General features: G+C 27.4%; 1 protein-coding gene across 2 annotated transcripts; it reads left to right on the top strand.

Annotated features, from left to right (window-relative positions):
- The first annotated feature begins 1689 nt into the window (after positions 1 to 1689).
- Positions 1690 to 14064, top strand: LOC145835903 (uncharacterized). Of its 2 annotated transcripts, none has more exons than XM_082943658.1 (10): positions 1690 to 1815; positions 5046 to 6266; positions 6461 to 6558; positions 6632 to 6781; positions 7169 to 7327; positions 8175 to 8328; positions 8704 to 8903; positions 10658 to 10918; positions 11340 to 11440; positions 13324 to 14064. In XM_082943658.1, the coding sequence occupies exons 1-10, from the start codon at positions 1713 to 1715 to the stop codon at positions 13391 to 13393; spliced, it is 2517 nt and encodes an 838-aa protein (XP_082799784.1). In that variant the 5' UTR covers positions 1690 to 1712; the 3' UTR covers positions 13394 to 14064. The 2 variants fall into 2 exon arrangements, with proteins under 2 accessions (XP_082799784.1, XP_082799782.1); XM_082943656.1 differs by having other exon boundaries at positions 6443 to 6558.
- The last annotated feature ends 1329 nt before the right edge of the window (positions 14065 to 15393 follow it).

Below are 15393 nucleotides of genomic sequence, written 5' to 3'. Positions count from 1 at the left end.
TGTACTTGATATTAAAATTTATATGACTGTTATACACCAAAAAAGTATGTTTTATTTTTTATTTTAAACCACATTTAATAAAGCACTACAATAACTTGATACTACTAAGTACAACTTTCAGCCTTAAATTTAGTTTTGTGATAAAGAAAAAAGATTGAAATAATTGTACTTTTGAATAGTTTAAAGAAAATAAGAAAACTTTGAAACTATTTATAAAAACCAGTGATTATCCTTAAGGGCATAGGGGGAGGTAAACACCCTTTTTTGGTTTTTAATTTTATTTTATTCAATTTTTACTAAGCTACAAGATGCTTTTTACAGATTTAAAAAATCCAAAATAATTTTTGAGATATAGCCGGTCAAAGTCTATCTCTAAAAATATTTTGAATTTTTTAAATCTGTAAAAAGCATCTTATAGCTAAGTAAAAACTGAATAAAATAAAATTAAAAACTAAAAAAGGGTGTTTACCTCCCCCTATGCCCTTGGTTGTTAAGGGTATGGGGGGTCAAACATTTGTTTTTACTAAAAATAACATTGCATCTTATATGAAAGCTTGAAGTACAAAGTTTTTGTAGAATAAAATAATCTTATTTAACTTTGGAAATATTGTAATTCAAAAAAAAGTTTTCAATAAAAACATATGGACCTCAAGTTTTTTGGGGTCAATTTTCTAGGAAATTTAAAAAACTACTAAAAACTTATCTTTTTCTCCAATTTTTTGAACTAAACACCTTAAATTTTCAGAAAACATTCCTTTTATAGTTTTAAAGATTTTGAATGTTGTGATTCAAAAAAAAAAATTATAAATTTTTAGTAAAAAAAATATAGGTGTTTTTTTTTTGTTAAAATTTTATTTTTCATAAATAAAAAAAATCTTGCATTCAATCTTTTTAGAATATTATAATAGACTTTCTGTGAAAACATGAAGAAGATTGCTAAAAAAACTTAAGGAGGAAATAAATTTTTAGTGAAATGGTTTTTTTTCATGTTTTTAGTTTGTGCCTTCTATTAGGAACGTATTGAGGTCACCAACTTTGATCACACATATCTCAAAAATTAATTGATTTTTTTCAAGCACTTAAAAGTGTCTGTTAGCTCAAATGAAACTCTATAAAATAAGATCAACTTGTAAAAATCAAGGTGAACCCCCCTATGCCCTTAATTGTAAAATAAATAAGTTAGTTAATTGAGTTGTAATGAACTAATAAAAATGATTGTTTATTTTTCTGCCTTTAGATGTATCAATAAGTTTTACTGTCTGGTAGTGTTTGTTTATTCTGTATAAAGAAGTTTAATTAATTGTGTTAAATTAAAGTTTTTAACAATTTATTTAATTTAGCTTCCAAGAGAATAAAGTTTTTTTTCAAATACTGCATCTGAATAAATTTTTTCTCAGTTGTTTAAGTCACACAAGGTTTTCAAACCATACTTCATGAACAAATATAACATTAAAGTTAATGAGCATGTTTGTTTTTGAGTATTTTAGGTAATTTATTTTAGTAACTTTATTGAGAAGTTTATTTCTTTAACTTTCAAAATTAAATATTGCATTTAAATTACGTTTTTAAATTCTTTTATTCTGCTTGTCAAAAAAATAATCTTATATGTAAACTAAACACTGGAAACTAAAATTAGATCAATTGTTATGTTCATATTGATATATTGATCAATGTGAATAATAAACTTCAGCGTATCATAAATAATAACATAAATGGGACGACAAATTTTAGAAAAGGAATATACTGTTGAAAAAATCCTTGACTGGAAGATTATTCCAAAAACTAAAAAGAAAGAATACCTTGTTAAATGGAAAGGTATTATTGTTGATATGTAATTTTCACTAATTTTGTATTTTAATGATGTTGTTGCTTTTAGTTAAAAGTAGCAAAAACGTGTTCTATAACACATGTAAACACAGTTCTTTAGACAGTTTTTTTAAATAAGTTGTGTTTCTTGTAAGCTTACAAATATGGTAACATACTGCAAGTTTAGTACATAGTAAATGTGATGTAAATCAATGGAAATATGTTTTTGGTCCCATTTTAAACTTAGTTTTTGCTATTTGCCTTTTAGAAATAACAAAATAAATTTTGTCCAAAAATCCATTTTTGAAAAACTTTTAAATTTCAGTGTAGCTCAAGACTATATCTGTTGATTTTTATAAACTAAAATAAAAAAAATTCGATTAGAACCAAAGTTATTTAGGACAGTTTTTAAGTTGTTTTTTAGCTAAATTTAGCATATATTTTACATAGGGAATATTAAATCTAAAAAAGTAAACTATACATCAGTTTTTATAGTATAAATTTCATTCATTTTAAATAATTTTTAAATATAGATGTTTTTGTAAAAAAAATTCTATACAAACAAATGGACAGCAAAACAAGTTAATCGTCAGTTTTCTAAGAAATTAAAATATCACTAAAAATATACGATCTCCTTCATTTTTGAACTAGAAACAGGGTTGCCAAAAAACTTGGAAACCTGGAGTTTGGGAAATTTTGAAAAAAATTCCAGGAAAAACCTGGAATTTAAACAATTTTTACATCTTTAGTATAAAAATTTTAATTTGATTTAAAACATCTACCATATGTAGAAAGTTTTTTTGTTGTCATCAATTTTTTTTTTTATTAATTAATACATTTGAAGTAGCTTTACAGTATCTTTTCAATGTTTTTATACTATTTATACAGTATTTTACCTTACTCAACTTTAACCTAAAATGAGACCCAAAATGTGTATTTAAAAAAAAAAGTGTAGGAAAATTTGAAAACCTGGATAAAATTTGCCAAATAGATATGGCAACCCTGTAGAAACCTCAAATTTTCAGTAATGTTCCTTTGATAGTTTAAATGACTTTGAATAGTGTGTTTTAAAAAGTATCAAAAAATTAAATGTTGTGGATAAAAAATATACCAAAAAAGATAGGAATTCCTTTTAATTAAAATTCTTTAATTTTAACTTCAATAAAAAATCCTTCATTCAACTGATCTAAATATTAGTTATGTACTTTCTGTGAAAAGTTTGAGAATTTCGGTCAAAAACCAAAGGAGTAGGTAGATTTTTAATGAAATAGTTTTTTTTTGCATTTTTGAATGCACCTTGGATTAAAAACCTATTGAGCACACTGACTTTGATTGCTTTAATTTAAAAAGTTATTTTAAAAGTTTTTTGAGGGGCTAAAATGTCTGAAAGGTCAAATAAAACTTAACAAAATGAGATAAGCTTTATTGTGTATATTTTGCTTATGCTCAAATTAACAACAAAAAAGTGCATAACATACTTTTTTTATTATAAAAACAGAGTTGCCACTTAACCTGGAAAAACCTGGAATTTGACAATTTAGGCTAAAATAACCTGGAAAAACCTGGAATTTTAATCAAAAAACCTGGAATTTTAATAATTAAACATTTTCAGTTGTGAAATTTTGATTTAACACAAAAAATCTATCATATAATTAAGATTTTTTGTCATTATCAAAAACTTTTTTTATTAAAAAACGCATTTAAAGTAACTTGACAGTATCTTTTCAATATTTTTACACTATTTAACACAGTTTCTTAAATAGAAATTAACTTGAAACTAAAAATAGACACAAAAATGTGTACTTTTAAAAACCTGGAAGAAATTTGAAAAAACGAGTGGCAACTCTGTAAAAACTTAATAAAACTTGATGTAATTGCTAATTAGACTAAGCTTTAAAATATTTTTTTATCTAAGATTTGAGAAAAACCCTTATGTTAAAGAAGTTTTTTTTCCTAGACTGTTTAGTTTATAATATTTAAAAACATCAAAATTTGATTCAGGCAAAAACCCTTCATATCACTTTTTGCCAACTGGAGACAGTAGACTGATTTTTTATTAGGTTTGAAGCTCCAAATGCAGTAGAATCTAAGCTATCTGACCCTATTAAAAATCACAATTTTTTTTTTCAGTTGCATGCCCACTATGACATATTGATGTAAAAATTAAATTTTTTTAACTTATGTATAATCATATACTATTGTCCTTACACTGGTTTAAATTTATACTTGTATTCAAAATTACTATTTTCTTTTTGAAATAAATATTATCAATAGAAAAACTTCACTTGATCATTTAAAAAGTATAAACAAATTTTACATACAGTCTGAGTAACATAAAAACTTAGCCTTAAAATCATTGTAATTTAAGGGCATATGGGATCCACCCTGTTTTTTACAAGGTGATATTATTTAGTAGAGCTTTATTTATACTATCAGATCTTTTTAACTGCTAAACAAGATTCTTGAGATATAAGCTATACAAGTCGGTAATCTAAATAAGTTCCTAATAAAAAGCCCAAGTAAAACCGCAAAAAAAGACTAATTCACTAAAAATCTATCTTCTCCTTCATTTTTAAACCAAATTTCTTTAAATTTTTAAAGTAGGTCCATTACTAGTCATTAAATTGATTAAATACTATTTTTTTTGTTTTTTTGTCAAAATTTTTATTTGCTAAAGTTTTAAACATTTTAAACCTTAAAAGTCTTTTCAGCTATAAAAAGAAGGTTTCCTGAAATTTTAAAGTCTATAGCTCAAAAAAAGCTAGATTTTTAATATATTTTTAAATTTCCAAGAGAGATAAATTATATTAAATAAACAGTGGTTCATACGTTTGTATAGAATTTATTCACAAAAATGTTTGTATCTAAAAAACTAATTTAAGTTTTTAAATTCTTAAAAAATTGACTTTTAATTAATACTTATAGCTTAGACATAAAAACCAATGTTAAATTTAGTTAAAAAAATGTTGGACCCTCCTGTGCCCTTGCACTATAGCTCTACAAACAGATAAGTAATAACCCAGGCATATCATATTTTGTTATACAGTGTTGATTAATCAGTAAACGTGCTTAAGGTAAAGGGCAAATAATGCAAAACTTTTTGGTATTCTTATAAAATATTTTTTTTTGTATGGGAGGTCTAGTTTCTAATAAGATTGCAAAAAACCTATTCTTTTAAGTACTGACATGCTTATGCTATGATTTCAAGCATAAGTATAATTTTGCTCAATCTTCAACAGGATACCCAAAAAGCGAGTCAACATGGGAGCCACCTTCCCACCTCCCCAATGAGTTGATTCGCGATTACGAGGAAAGCATCCAAAAACAAGCTCCTAAGTTGTTTGATGGGAAAGTGCCAGAGAAATTGCTGGGCAAGAAAGTGTTCAACAGCAAGACAATGTACAAAGTAAAGTGGAGGAACTTGCCCAAAACCGAAGGCACGTGGGAACTCGAAGACAACATTTCCAAAGACCTAATAGCTCGGTTTAATCAGGCTATTAAGAAGCAGATGGAAAAAAAGGGTTTAATGGGCAAAAGGCCTGCTCAAGAAGACATTTCTCCTCGAGTTCCAGTTAAGGTGAAGAAGGTTTTACTTAAGCAGCAAGCTGCTAGTCCCGTTCAAATAAAGAAGCAGAGTGACGTGAATAAAATTGCTGAAATCAAGAAAGAGGTCACAACCCCTCCATTGACTCCCAGCAGGACCAGCAGGAGACTTGCGGGTAAGCCCAGGTTGAGCATTGCTGAAAAAGCTCAGCAGCTAAAAGAAATGCTGAATAGTGGTTTGAATGTTAAAACTCCTGAAATAAGGAGGAGGTTGGACAAGAGCAAAGTTACTAGATTGCCTGAAAAGAGCCCTATAAGAAAGCAGCCACAACCAAGTGGATTGTCTGCTACCACAACTCCAAAAGTTGTTTCACACGGCAACCTTTTTGAAAAGATCAGCGAGCAGTTTTCACCTCCATCAACATCACCGTTGAAAAAAAGTAGCACTTTGGATAAAAAAGTCAAAGAACTGGTGCAGAAAAATGCAGAGAATGTAATACAACACTCCATGCCTGAACCAAGCAACTTTGAGTCATCTTCAAAAACAAATTTGGAAGCTGAAGGTGATCTTGGAGATGTAGATGTAGACACTTTTTTATCCCCAGGTGATAAAATTGACCTTACCAAGGATGATTTGGCTTTTGATGTTGGTGGACCACCTACCACAGAAACTGCTGACAACGATGAGCAAATTGCCACAACTACAGCTGCTGATCAAGATAAAGTTGCAAATGTAGAAGAAAAGGTCACAAGTGCACCTCTAGTAGTAAGCAACCAAGCAGTAGATACTTCCATGCACAAACCAGTTGTAAAACCAATACCCCCACCTATGGAAGAACCCTCAACAAAAGAAGTCGAAAAAATAGATTTTGATGCTTTCATTCTGGAGAAAAAGAAAGCTGCTGAAGCACCTAAAGGTAAGTTAAAATTTAAGTCCTGCATGTTTCCAAAATTTCTTAAATTATAACTGCACCATTGTTAATCTTTTATAATAAGTGAAATTTTTTAATTTTTTTTTATGTTTAATTATTTACGTAATATATAATCATGTGAAAAAATTAGTTGTAATATTTTTATTAAGTTATATTGACAGTCAAAGAATTTGTTCTAGATGAAGAGTATTCCCCCAAAAAATTCACCCACATTCCAGAAAAGCTGTCAAAGAAAAGAGTTACACATGACGGCACACTATACTTTGTTAAGTGGCAGGTTATTAACATTTTATTGAAAATAATTTAGTTTGTACAATAATTTTTAATATATTACTAACTGATTTTCACAGGGACTGCCTAAAGCTGCTAACACATGGGAGAAACTAGAAGACCTGGAAGTCAATTACCAAGGCATCATTGACAAGTTTGAAATGTTGTACAAGCTGCAGGAAGATAGAAAAAAGAAAATGCAAGATGTAAAGCAAAATGATAACAAGCAGGTAACTAACACGCTTAATCATTTGTAGTATCACAAGTAGTTTAATTTCTTTTTCTTATAAATATCTTTCCATTTAAAGCTTTGAAAGCAGGATAATTTAATCAGGTTATAAGAAAAAATATTTTAATTAATACTTAAATTTTATTTCAGTATCAATAAATTTATGTTTCAGTAAAGTTATTTATTTAAATTCTAGAAATTAAAATCAGCGGATATAGATTCATTGTTAGATGACTGTATTTTATAACTATATTTTTTATAATAATTTATATTTAAATATATTTTATAACTATCTATATTATTGTTTTTCCAGAAATAGAAGGTGTAGAAGTGAAAAAGAACATTTGTAACTTAATTTACTTTTTATTATAATACTAAACTTAAACAGTCATCCCAAGCGAAGTTGAAAGAACTTTATCACTGGATAAATCCGAAAGCATTTAGTCGCTCAGCAACTCCTGTTGTGCCTCAATCGTCATCAAAAAGTAAGAAATATACCAAAGAAGATATACAAGAGATGTTAGGAAGACATATGCTGGATAATAAGGTTGTTTTTCCTATGTTATTATGTAGCAACACAACATTGTTATAAGTATATAAATTTTCACTACTTTTTTATTATGTGTCTTTAAAATTGAGTACTTTATGAGTAGTGATGTACCGGACTCACAATTTTGGTCCGGTACATCACTATTTATGAGATAATATTTTCAAAAAAATATATAAATATTAGAAAGATACATAATGGTAGGTTTTTAGAGCTTATTATAAGCTTCTACTGGAACATAAATGTTCTGTAAACAAGGCACATTTTTCTCCTGGGTGGCCAGATTAACCAGAAAAAGTCACTTGCGGTTGACTTGTTTTGAAAAAGGCAGAAAAAGAAAAATGTGTAACTTTTAAACATTGAATCATATACATAACAGAATTATAATTGAATATATGTTAGGAAATCTCAAAAGTTGCTATTAATTCCACTTGAATTTATGAACTTAATTGTTCAGTAACAATCGAGTCACATCAGATTTGACCATTACCAGCAAAAATATTACATTCATGCACTAATGATTTAGTTGTTTTATAGACAAAAGAAAATTTTGAACTTCTATCAAACAGACAAAGCTAACAATTTATATACAAAACAAAAGTTTAAATGTAGACTGAAAGATAAAATAAAAAGGGAACGATGTTATGTTTAAATAGTTTTAGTCTCACTTAATCTTGACATTTAAGTATTTTTCTACAAATAGTAATTACATTGTTTAATGAAGTAAAGGTAAATTAGCAAGTTTATTTTTCATTTTAAAACCTGTCAAAAAAGTGCACTAGCTAAAGAAAGGTTTGTATTAAACAAACTTGCAGTTTAAGTATAATCTTCTATTTAATTTGAACAGGTTGTTTACGCGATAAAGTTGAAAGGTCAGTCCGAAGTTAAGTATGTTCAGAAGAAAGACCTGGACTGTCCGGGTTTGATAAAAGAAGCAGATAGAAAATACCAGGAAGAATTGAATGCAGCAAGTCAGGATATTGGTAAACAGCCATCAACTGGTTAGTTTTGTTTTTTGTTTATCATCATAAATATAAACGTTCTAAAAAATTGCATTGTTTTACAGCTACATCTGAAAAAACATATTTTTAGTTTTTTTTTTCTTTTATTAACCATTTTGTTACAGAAAAGTATTTTTGTTTTGAAAACTTGCTATGCAGTGGTAGCAAAGCACGACCTGATAACTAATCCTCTAGACTGTAATTTTCTTCAAACCGTATTAAGCAACGAATAATCGTTAAAACTATGTAGGTGTAAAACTTACTTTTCTGTACTTTTGTTTTAAATTAACTGCATGTTGTTGGTTCATCAACCTTTGATAAGTAAGTTTTCCTAAATTGTTTTGTATACCTTACAATGTTTTTTACGTTTAATAGCAGGTAGAAGCAAAAGAAAACGAAAGATGAACAGCAAATATGCTGATGATTTTGTAGCGAACGGTTTGGGTTACGCAATGGGATTATCTGCATCTTTGTACGAACAAGAACGAAAGAAATTGGGGGAATTTTCTCAAACACCGTCCATACAGCTCACTCCACCAGGAAGTCGAATCAAGAAGAAAAACAAAAATGATATTGTAAGTGTCTAAATTAGTACTTAAAATTTTCTTTGTGTTTTCTAAATTTCAGATGTGTCTAGTTCATGTATAATTGATCAGGGTTCGTGCGCGTCAGGCTAAATCAGGCTAAGTCAGGCTAAATCAGTTTTTTTGAAAAAAGTTGAAAAACGTCAGGCTAAATCAGTTTTTTTATTTAAAAGTTTGAGAATCTCAGTTTTTCTCAGTTCAAATGCTTGAAAATCTTTGATTAAAAAAAAATTGAGAAATTTTTTAAGATCAAATTGAAATGTGTTTTTATTTCTAAATAAAGATATAGTTATTAAAGACAAAATCAGTCAGTATTTGTAAAAATAAATGCTTAAAACCTTAAATTTTTTTAAGAACCTTCATTATTTTGTTTTGAGTAGATTATATATGTCATAATTATAAAAATTCATAAACAAATACAGTTTAAATATTACAGTATAGTTCAACAACTTATCTGTTTGTTTGAATTTGTTTGCATTAGCTATGTTTTTCAGAACTTAGTTGGTTGAACTGTTTTAATTTCAAATTTATTTCAAATGGCTTTATACCAATACTTTTTAGATTAAAACTCTTAGCAGTTTGTTCATATATTTTACTGTTTGTTTAAAGTTATTGGAGATATTCACAACACTAAAACTTAGCTTTAAGATATAAGTACTAGGTTTCATGGGAGTACAAATTTTAGATACAATTCATTTTTCTTTACAAGAACAAAATTTTAAACTTTTTCAAATTAAAGTGTAAGCTTTTTAAATCTAATACGACATCAACAATCACTGTATGTTATGTATCAATTTTAAGTAATAGTCAAAATACTATAATAAACATATTTTGATTATTTAATACTCGTGTAAGCGTTTCATATTAAATGTTAATAACACACGACAATGCACGTCATTTTATTATAGATCTTCTGCTTATAATATTTTTACTTAGTGCTTAATTAATTTGAACAATTGTGTTTAGTAATATACATTAAGTTTCTACACTAGTAATAGATTAGATATAACACTTATTTTAAAACTTATCACTGAATTTGTTATGTTAAGGGTATAGGGGATGGGGGTAAAATCACATTTTTAACAATTTAGTCTTATTTTATTGTGTTGTAACTAAGCTATGAGTTGCTTTCTGCATACTTTTGAAGCTCAAAATATTTTTGAGATAAAGCTGGTTGAAGTCGGAGACTATAGTAGTACTAATCAAGGCCTCCACAATACCTAAAATGACTTCTAAAGGGAATTTTCCTTACTTTAAAAAAATGTCAGGCTAAATTGGTCTCAGTCAGGCTAAATGAAAAAAAATTTCGCGCACGAACCCTGTTTTGATAAGTTTATAAAATTATGAAAATTAGAAAAAAAACTTATAATAAAGTCAAAAGATCTAGAACAAATTCCAAAATTTATAGTCACTCTAGAACGCTTAATTTTTTGTTTTTGATTTTTTAGATAATAAGTTTTTCTTTTAATTCAGACTTACATAGATTGTAATCGTTGTTAATAATAATTTACAAAGAAGTATATAATTTTACATATAACAATGTAAATGCTTATAAGACATAATCCAAATAACAAGAAAGTCAGACTTAATTAATCATATTCTTATAAACATGACTAAATTGATGTATGTATATTTAAATCTAAATTTGCCTTAGTCAAACTGATTACTATCATGTTAAACGTTCAGTTGATATGAACTTGAATACTTTCATTTACATTCACAACTCACTTTTAATTATTTTGAAGGCTCCAAACGCTTCAAGAGCGCTGAACAAAACCGCCAAAAGCGTCTCTCAGTTTGGCAAAACCGAAAAAAGCTCGAAAAAAATGGGACGTCCACGAAAGGTCGACCCGACAAGTTCGGGGCAGCCGAAACAAAATGGGCGTCCGAGGAAGTTGGACCTGATAACCGATTACACGTCGCCAACCGCCATGCATGTGGCTCAGAAAGCAAAAAGTATTCAAGTGAAGTCCAAGTGGTGGAAAAAGGGAATACCAGTTGTGAAGGTTAACATTTCAATATAATCAAGTATATTTATGAAAGTAATTGTATGCAGTTATTTTATGTATTGGTTTTACAAATATTCAATGCTAGGAAAAAAATATTATTTGTTGTTAGAGTGATAAATTAATTTGATATATATTCTTACGAATAAATGTAATAAAAAGTTTTTAATTAATTTAAAAACCTGTATTTTAATTGACTGTTGTATTTCGTGGTAATTTATTTAAAACTAAGAAATTTAAACATTTATAGAAATTACCTTAAAGTTAACTTTGATGATAATCAAATTTTTAATAAGCATATGTTAAACAACCAATTAAAGTTTAAGTCTAATGCTAGTTATGCTTATTGTCAGCGTGGTAATCATTACAAATATATATATAAAACATAAATGCTTTTTGTTTTATGAAACATATTTCAAAGGTAACGAACGGAACGAAGTCAAATGGTAAATTGAGATTGAAGGTAATTTACGAAGGCATTGAAGAAGGCGAATACATCCCGGCCCCCTGCGTATATCACAAGTAATATTTGTTTGTATTTATTTAGAATTAGAAAATTAAGTTTTTATCAACTGCTTTGTGAGTATCATAGGACTTGCAATTTTTTTTTTACAATGTTATTTTTAAAGTAGTAATAAGAGAAGTTTTTCATATGTTACTTTACTAAGCACTGAGTAAAAGTCATTAATCAAATACTATGTACGCTAATAAAAAAAATAATAAACGTTATACTGTTAATAAATAATGTTTTTGACGAATTTAAGTGCTCAATGCTCTATTAATTATAACTTTAGAGATTTTATTAAACTGTATTTGTGATTTTTAAGTTTTATCAAAAATAGTTCTGTAATGTAGTAAGTCTAATGTAAAAGGATGACTACATATATTTTATAATATATAGAAATAAACATATTTATTAACATCCTAATAGCTGTGTGCATTTTAGATAAATTTACTGTTAATATTTTAACATTAACCATATATTGTAGATATAACAAAAGTAATGTAAATAATAACTCCCAAAATTTTGATAGTTCAAAAGAAACTTAAATATTTAATCATTCAGAATTTTTATAATGAAACTTAAGTTACAAAATGTAAAAGCATCAAATATAGGTGATAATAATTAAAAAAAAATCTTTGTTTTATTATTACTTGATTTTTTACGTTATAAGAGAAACTTGTAAATAGTGAATTAGTTAGTCTTTGAAATTATATTAATATAATTCTGTATACACCGAAGTTTTAGTAAAACTTACCACTGTAAACAGTACTTAATTTTATTAAAAAATTACTCAGTCATGGTTATCATACAAAAGTAAACTTAAATTATATTGCTTAAAGTATATATATATTTGGATCACAGTAAAAATGATTTCAGTTTCAACCAAAATAACCACTAGTCAATCAGACCCCACATGACCTTTACTTCTAAAAAAGATTCCGATCCAATTAATTTAAAAAATTTAGTTTTTTTTAGAAATATGACGTCTATATCTAAAAATACAATCAACCCAATTTTGATATCAAAGTTCCATAAAAAGGCAAATGTAAACTATCAAGCATAAAAAGTTTTGCTTAGTTGGATAAGTTTTTTTGTGGTTTACAAACACTAAAAATAAACTCTCCCTTCTGGGAACGGGTCTAAATTGCACGAAGCCAAATTTGCACGAGAGTAAATAATTACAGGAAAAAAATAATAAAAAAATAATTTATAAAAAAAATGACTGAGGGTAAAGGGTAACAGTGAAAGTAAAAAAAAAATATATATGAATAAAAACAACTTACTGACCGAGGGTAAGGGTTAGGGGTGACAGTGATATTAAAGAAAAAAAAAGCTTCAATTATAAATATAAAAATAAATAATTTAACCGGCCGAATTGTCTCCGTGCAAAATTATCTTTGTGCTTTTGTGAAATTTTGTTCCCTCGTGCAATTTAGACAGCTACCTATCCCTCCTACATAATGGAAATACTAAGGTAGTTTTTCAACTTGCACTTTATTGGTGTACGTTTGAAATTAGATCAATCGAACCATGTTGATTTTTTTTAAATAGCTTTTCTTTCTTCTTTTTATGACACGCCAATGTATTTGTTGTACTGTGATGTTATTCCGTAAACAAAATAATCTTTGTATACTTGTTAAATATTCTAAAATCGGGTTGTACAACTTCTCTAGTTAGATATTATCAGCCTTTTGTGCATAACAGGTTGGAGTTGTAAGACATAGAATTTTGCGAGCGTGTAACTTATGTAAAGTTATACTAAAATTATTTTTTTAGTTATATGGATTTTAAGTTGTCCATCCTGTAGATCACGATAAGTAACCTATTTAACCACAAAATTTAAACAGTTATAAATCAGCTTGAATGAAAAATAATCATTTTCTCTAATAACTCGTCACAGGTTCCCAAAGCAAGTTATTGAGTTTTTCGAGAAACAGCTTTTTGTCGAGAGACTGCCACCTCAGATTTGAACAGATTGGAAACTTGTTTGGTTTTCATACAACAGACATGGATGAGACAAGTTGCTATATTTGTTTTTTATAACAGCATTTCCGAAAGCTTCTAAAAAGCATAGATTCATCAGAAGCTGAATATTTTTTATTAGATTAAATAAATGTTAAAAAAATTTCTATTTTACGAAAATTTTACCACTAAATTTCTTTACTTTTTTTTATAGAGTATTAGATAAAAGTTCATTTATTACTACAACATTTTTCAATATAAATGAGTTGAATTTGATTGTTTTCTTTGATACCGTCAAAAGTACTTTTTTTAGTATAAAATAGCTTTCACAAAATAGTTTCGGCTAAATTAAGAACTTGTACAGTTTTGTTAGGTGAAATTATTTTGGGCGTTTTTAATCTACGTTTTTGAAAATTTTGTCTTGTGTGATATTTTGTTCAGCAGTATAATTTTTTGAAAAGACAAAACAATTAGTAAAAGGTAAATGATGCTGCTTTGCTTTCGTACTTTGTACTAAAAAAAATTGAAGAGCATTTTTTTTTTACAATTTTGATACATTGCAACATTTTCCGTTTTAAACAAAAGCTGTCTGAGTTAGAAACACTAAATTTAAATAAAGCTCAGTTACAGTAATTTCTTGAAATAGTTAATTTTTGTTGTGTTTTTGATTTCTTTACTGCTTTCTTTTATTTTAATCATTTAACGTCTGCTTTAGACTACTTTTATAACAATTTAGCAGGCTTTGATAGAGTGATAAAACACAATTTGATTAACTTAAAACGTAAATTTGGTATAACAATTGTTTCACTTGGGTTGAATAGAATTTCAATTCATATTAAAAAGTTTTTTTTTCTTTATTCTAAAACTTTTTTTTTGTTTAACTACGGATTTTCATGTCTTTATATTTGTGTTTCTTATAAAATAAATAAAAAATTTTCAACAAAAATTGTTAATAACTATATTAAAGTTTATAACTTAACTACGAACCTGTTTTTCAAATTTTTTTTTTTGAATATTTTAGTTTATATCTGAATTAAGCATTTTTATCGTCAATTGACCCAGTGGCTGCATTCTGTACATAACCATCATCATTTAAATAACGATTACACCTTTTATTTATTTCTATTAGCTTAAACTATGAATATTTTTTCAATGAATAAGTAGTAAATGCGTGGTAAACTTACTACACCATATTTTACATGATAAGTATAACTAATGTTACAAATAATTTTACTTATTATAAGTTAAATAAAAGAAACATTCAGTTTAAAAAAATTTCACCTGAGTTCGCACTTTGAACACAGCACAAAAAAACAAGCATAATTAAAACAAAATTTTAGATTTAAAGTTGCTAACTCAAGCAGAAGATATCATTGAAAGTTTTTAAAAATATAAACATTAAGATGTTTTTATTAAACAATATTAAAACAATGTCAATACACGAAGTTTCTTAATCAAAAGTGTCGTAATTTGTTAAGTTTTTAATTCTGTAGGGCAGGGTTTCCCAAAGTGGGCGATGTCGCCCCCCTGGGGGCGATTTTAGTAAGTTGGAGGGCGATAATTAGTAAGGGGGTTAAAGGGTGGGAGATAAATAGTAAGGGGGAGATTTTAAAATTTTGAGCTGTCATAAATTTTATACTTTTTATCTTGCTATTTTACTAAATATAAACTTAAACAAAAAAGCTTATTTCCTTTATATAAAACATAGAGAAAAAAATCAAGTACTTATGACTCCTACTTTCAAGTAAATTACATAATTTTATTTATATATTTTCTTATTTAACAATTACATAGATCATAGACGATCGGAATCCCTCTCACCATTTTATAACCTGACATATATGGTTTGTAGAAATCTATGTTAACTATTATTAACTATCACCTCATGATATTTTAAATTGTTTTTTGAAACGTCACTAAGTTAGACTAATATGAACAATGAACTTCACCGCACGATCTACAACAACAGCATCCGGGACAATCCTACGACCGGTTTCGTCCTTATTAG

The sequence above is a fragment of the Thalia democratica genome, chromosome 5, assembly GCF_965202585.1.
Source record: "Thalia democratica chromosome 5, ktThaDemo2.hap1.1, whole genome shotgun sequence".
Lineage (NCBI taxonomy): Eukaryota > Metazoa > Chordata > Thaliacea > Salpida > Salpidae > Thalia > Thalia democratica.
This window is presented reverse-complemented; position numbering and strand designations above follow the sequence as displayed.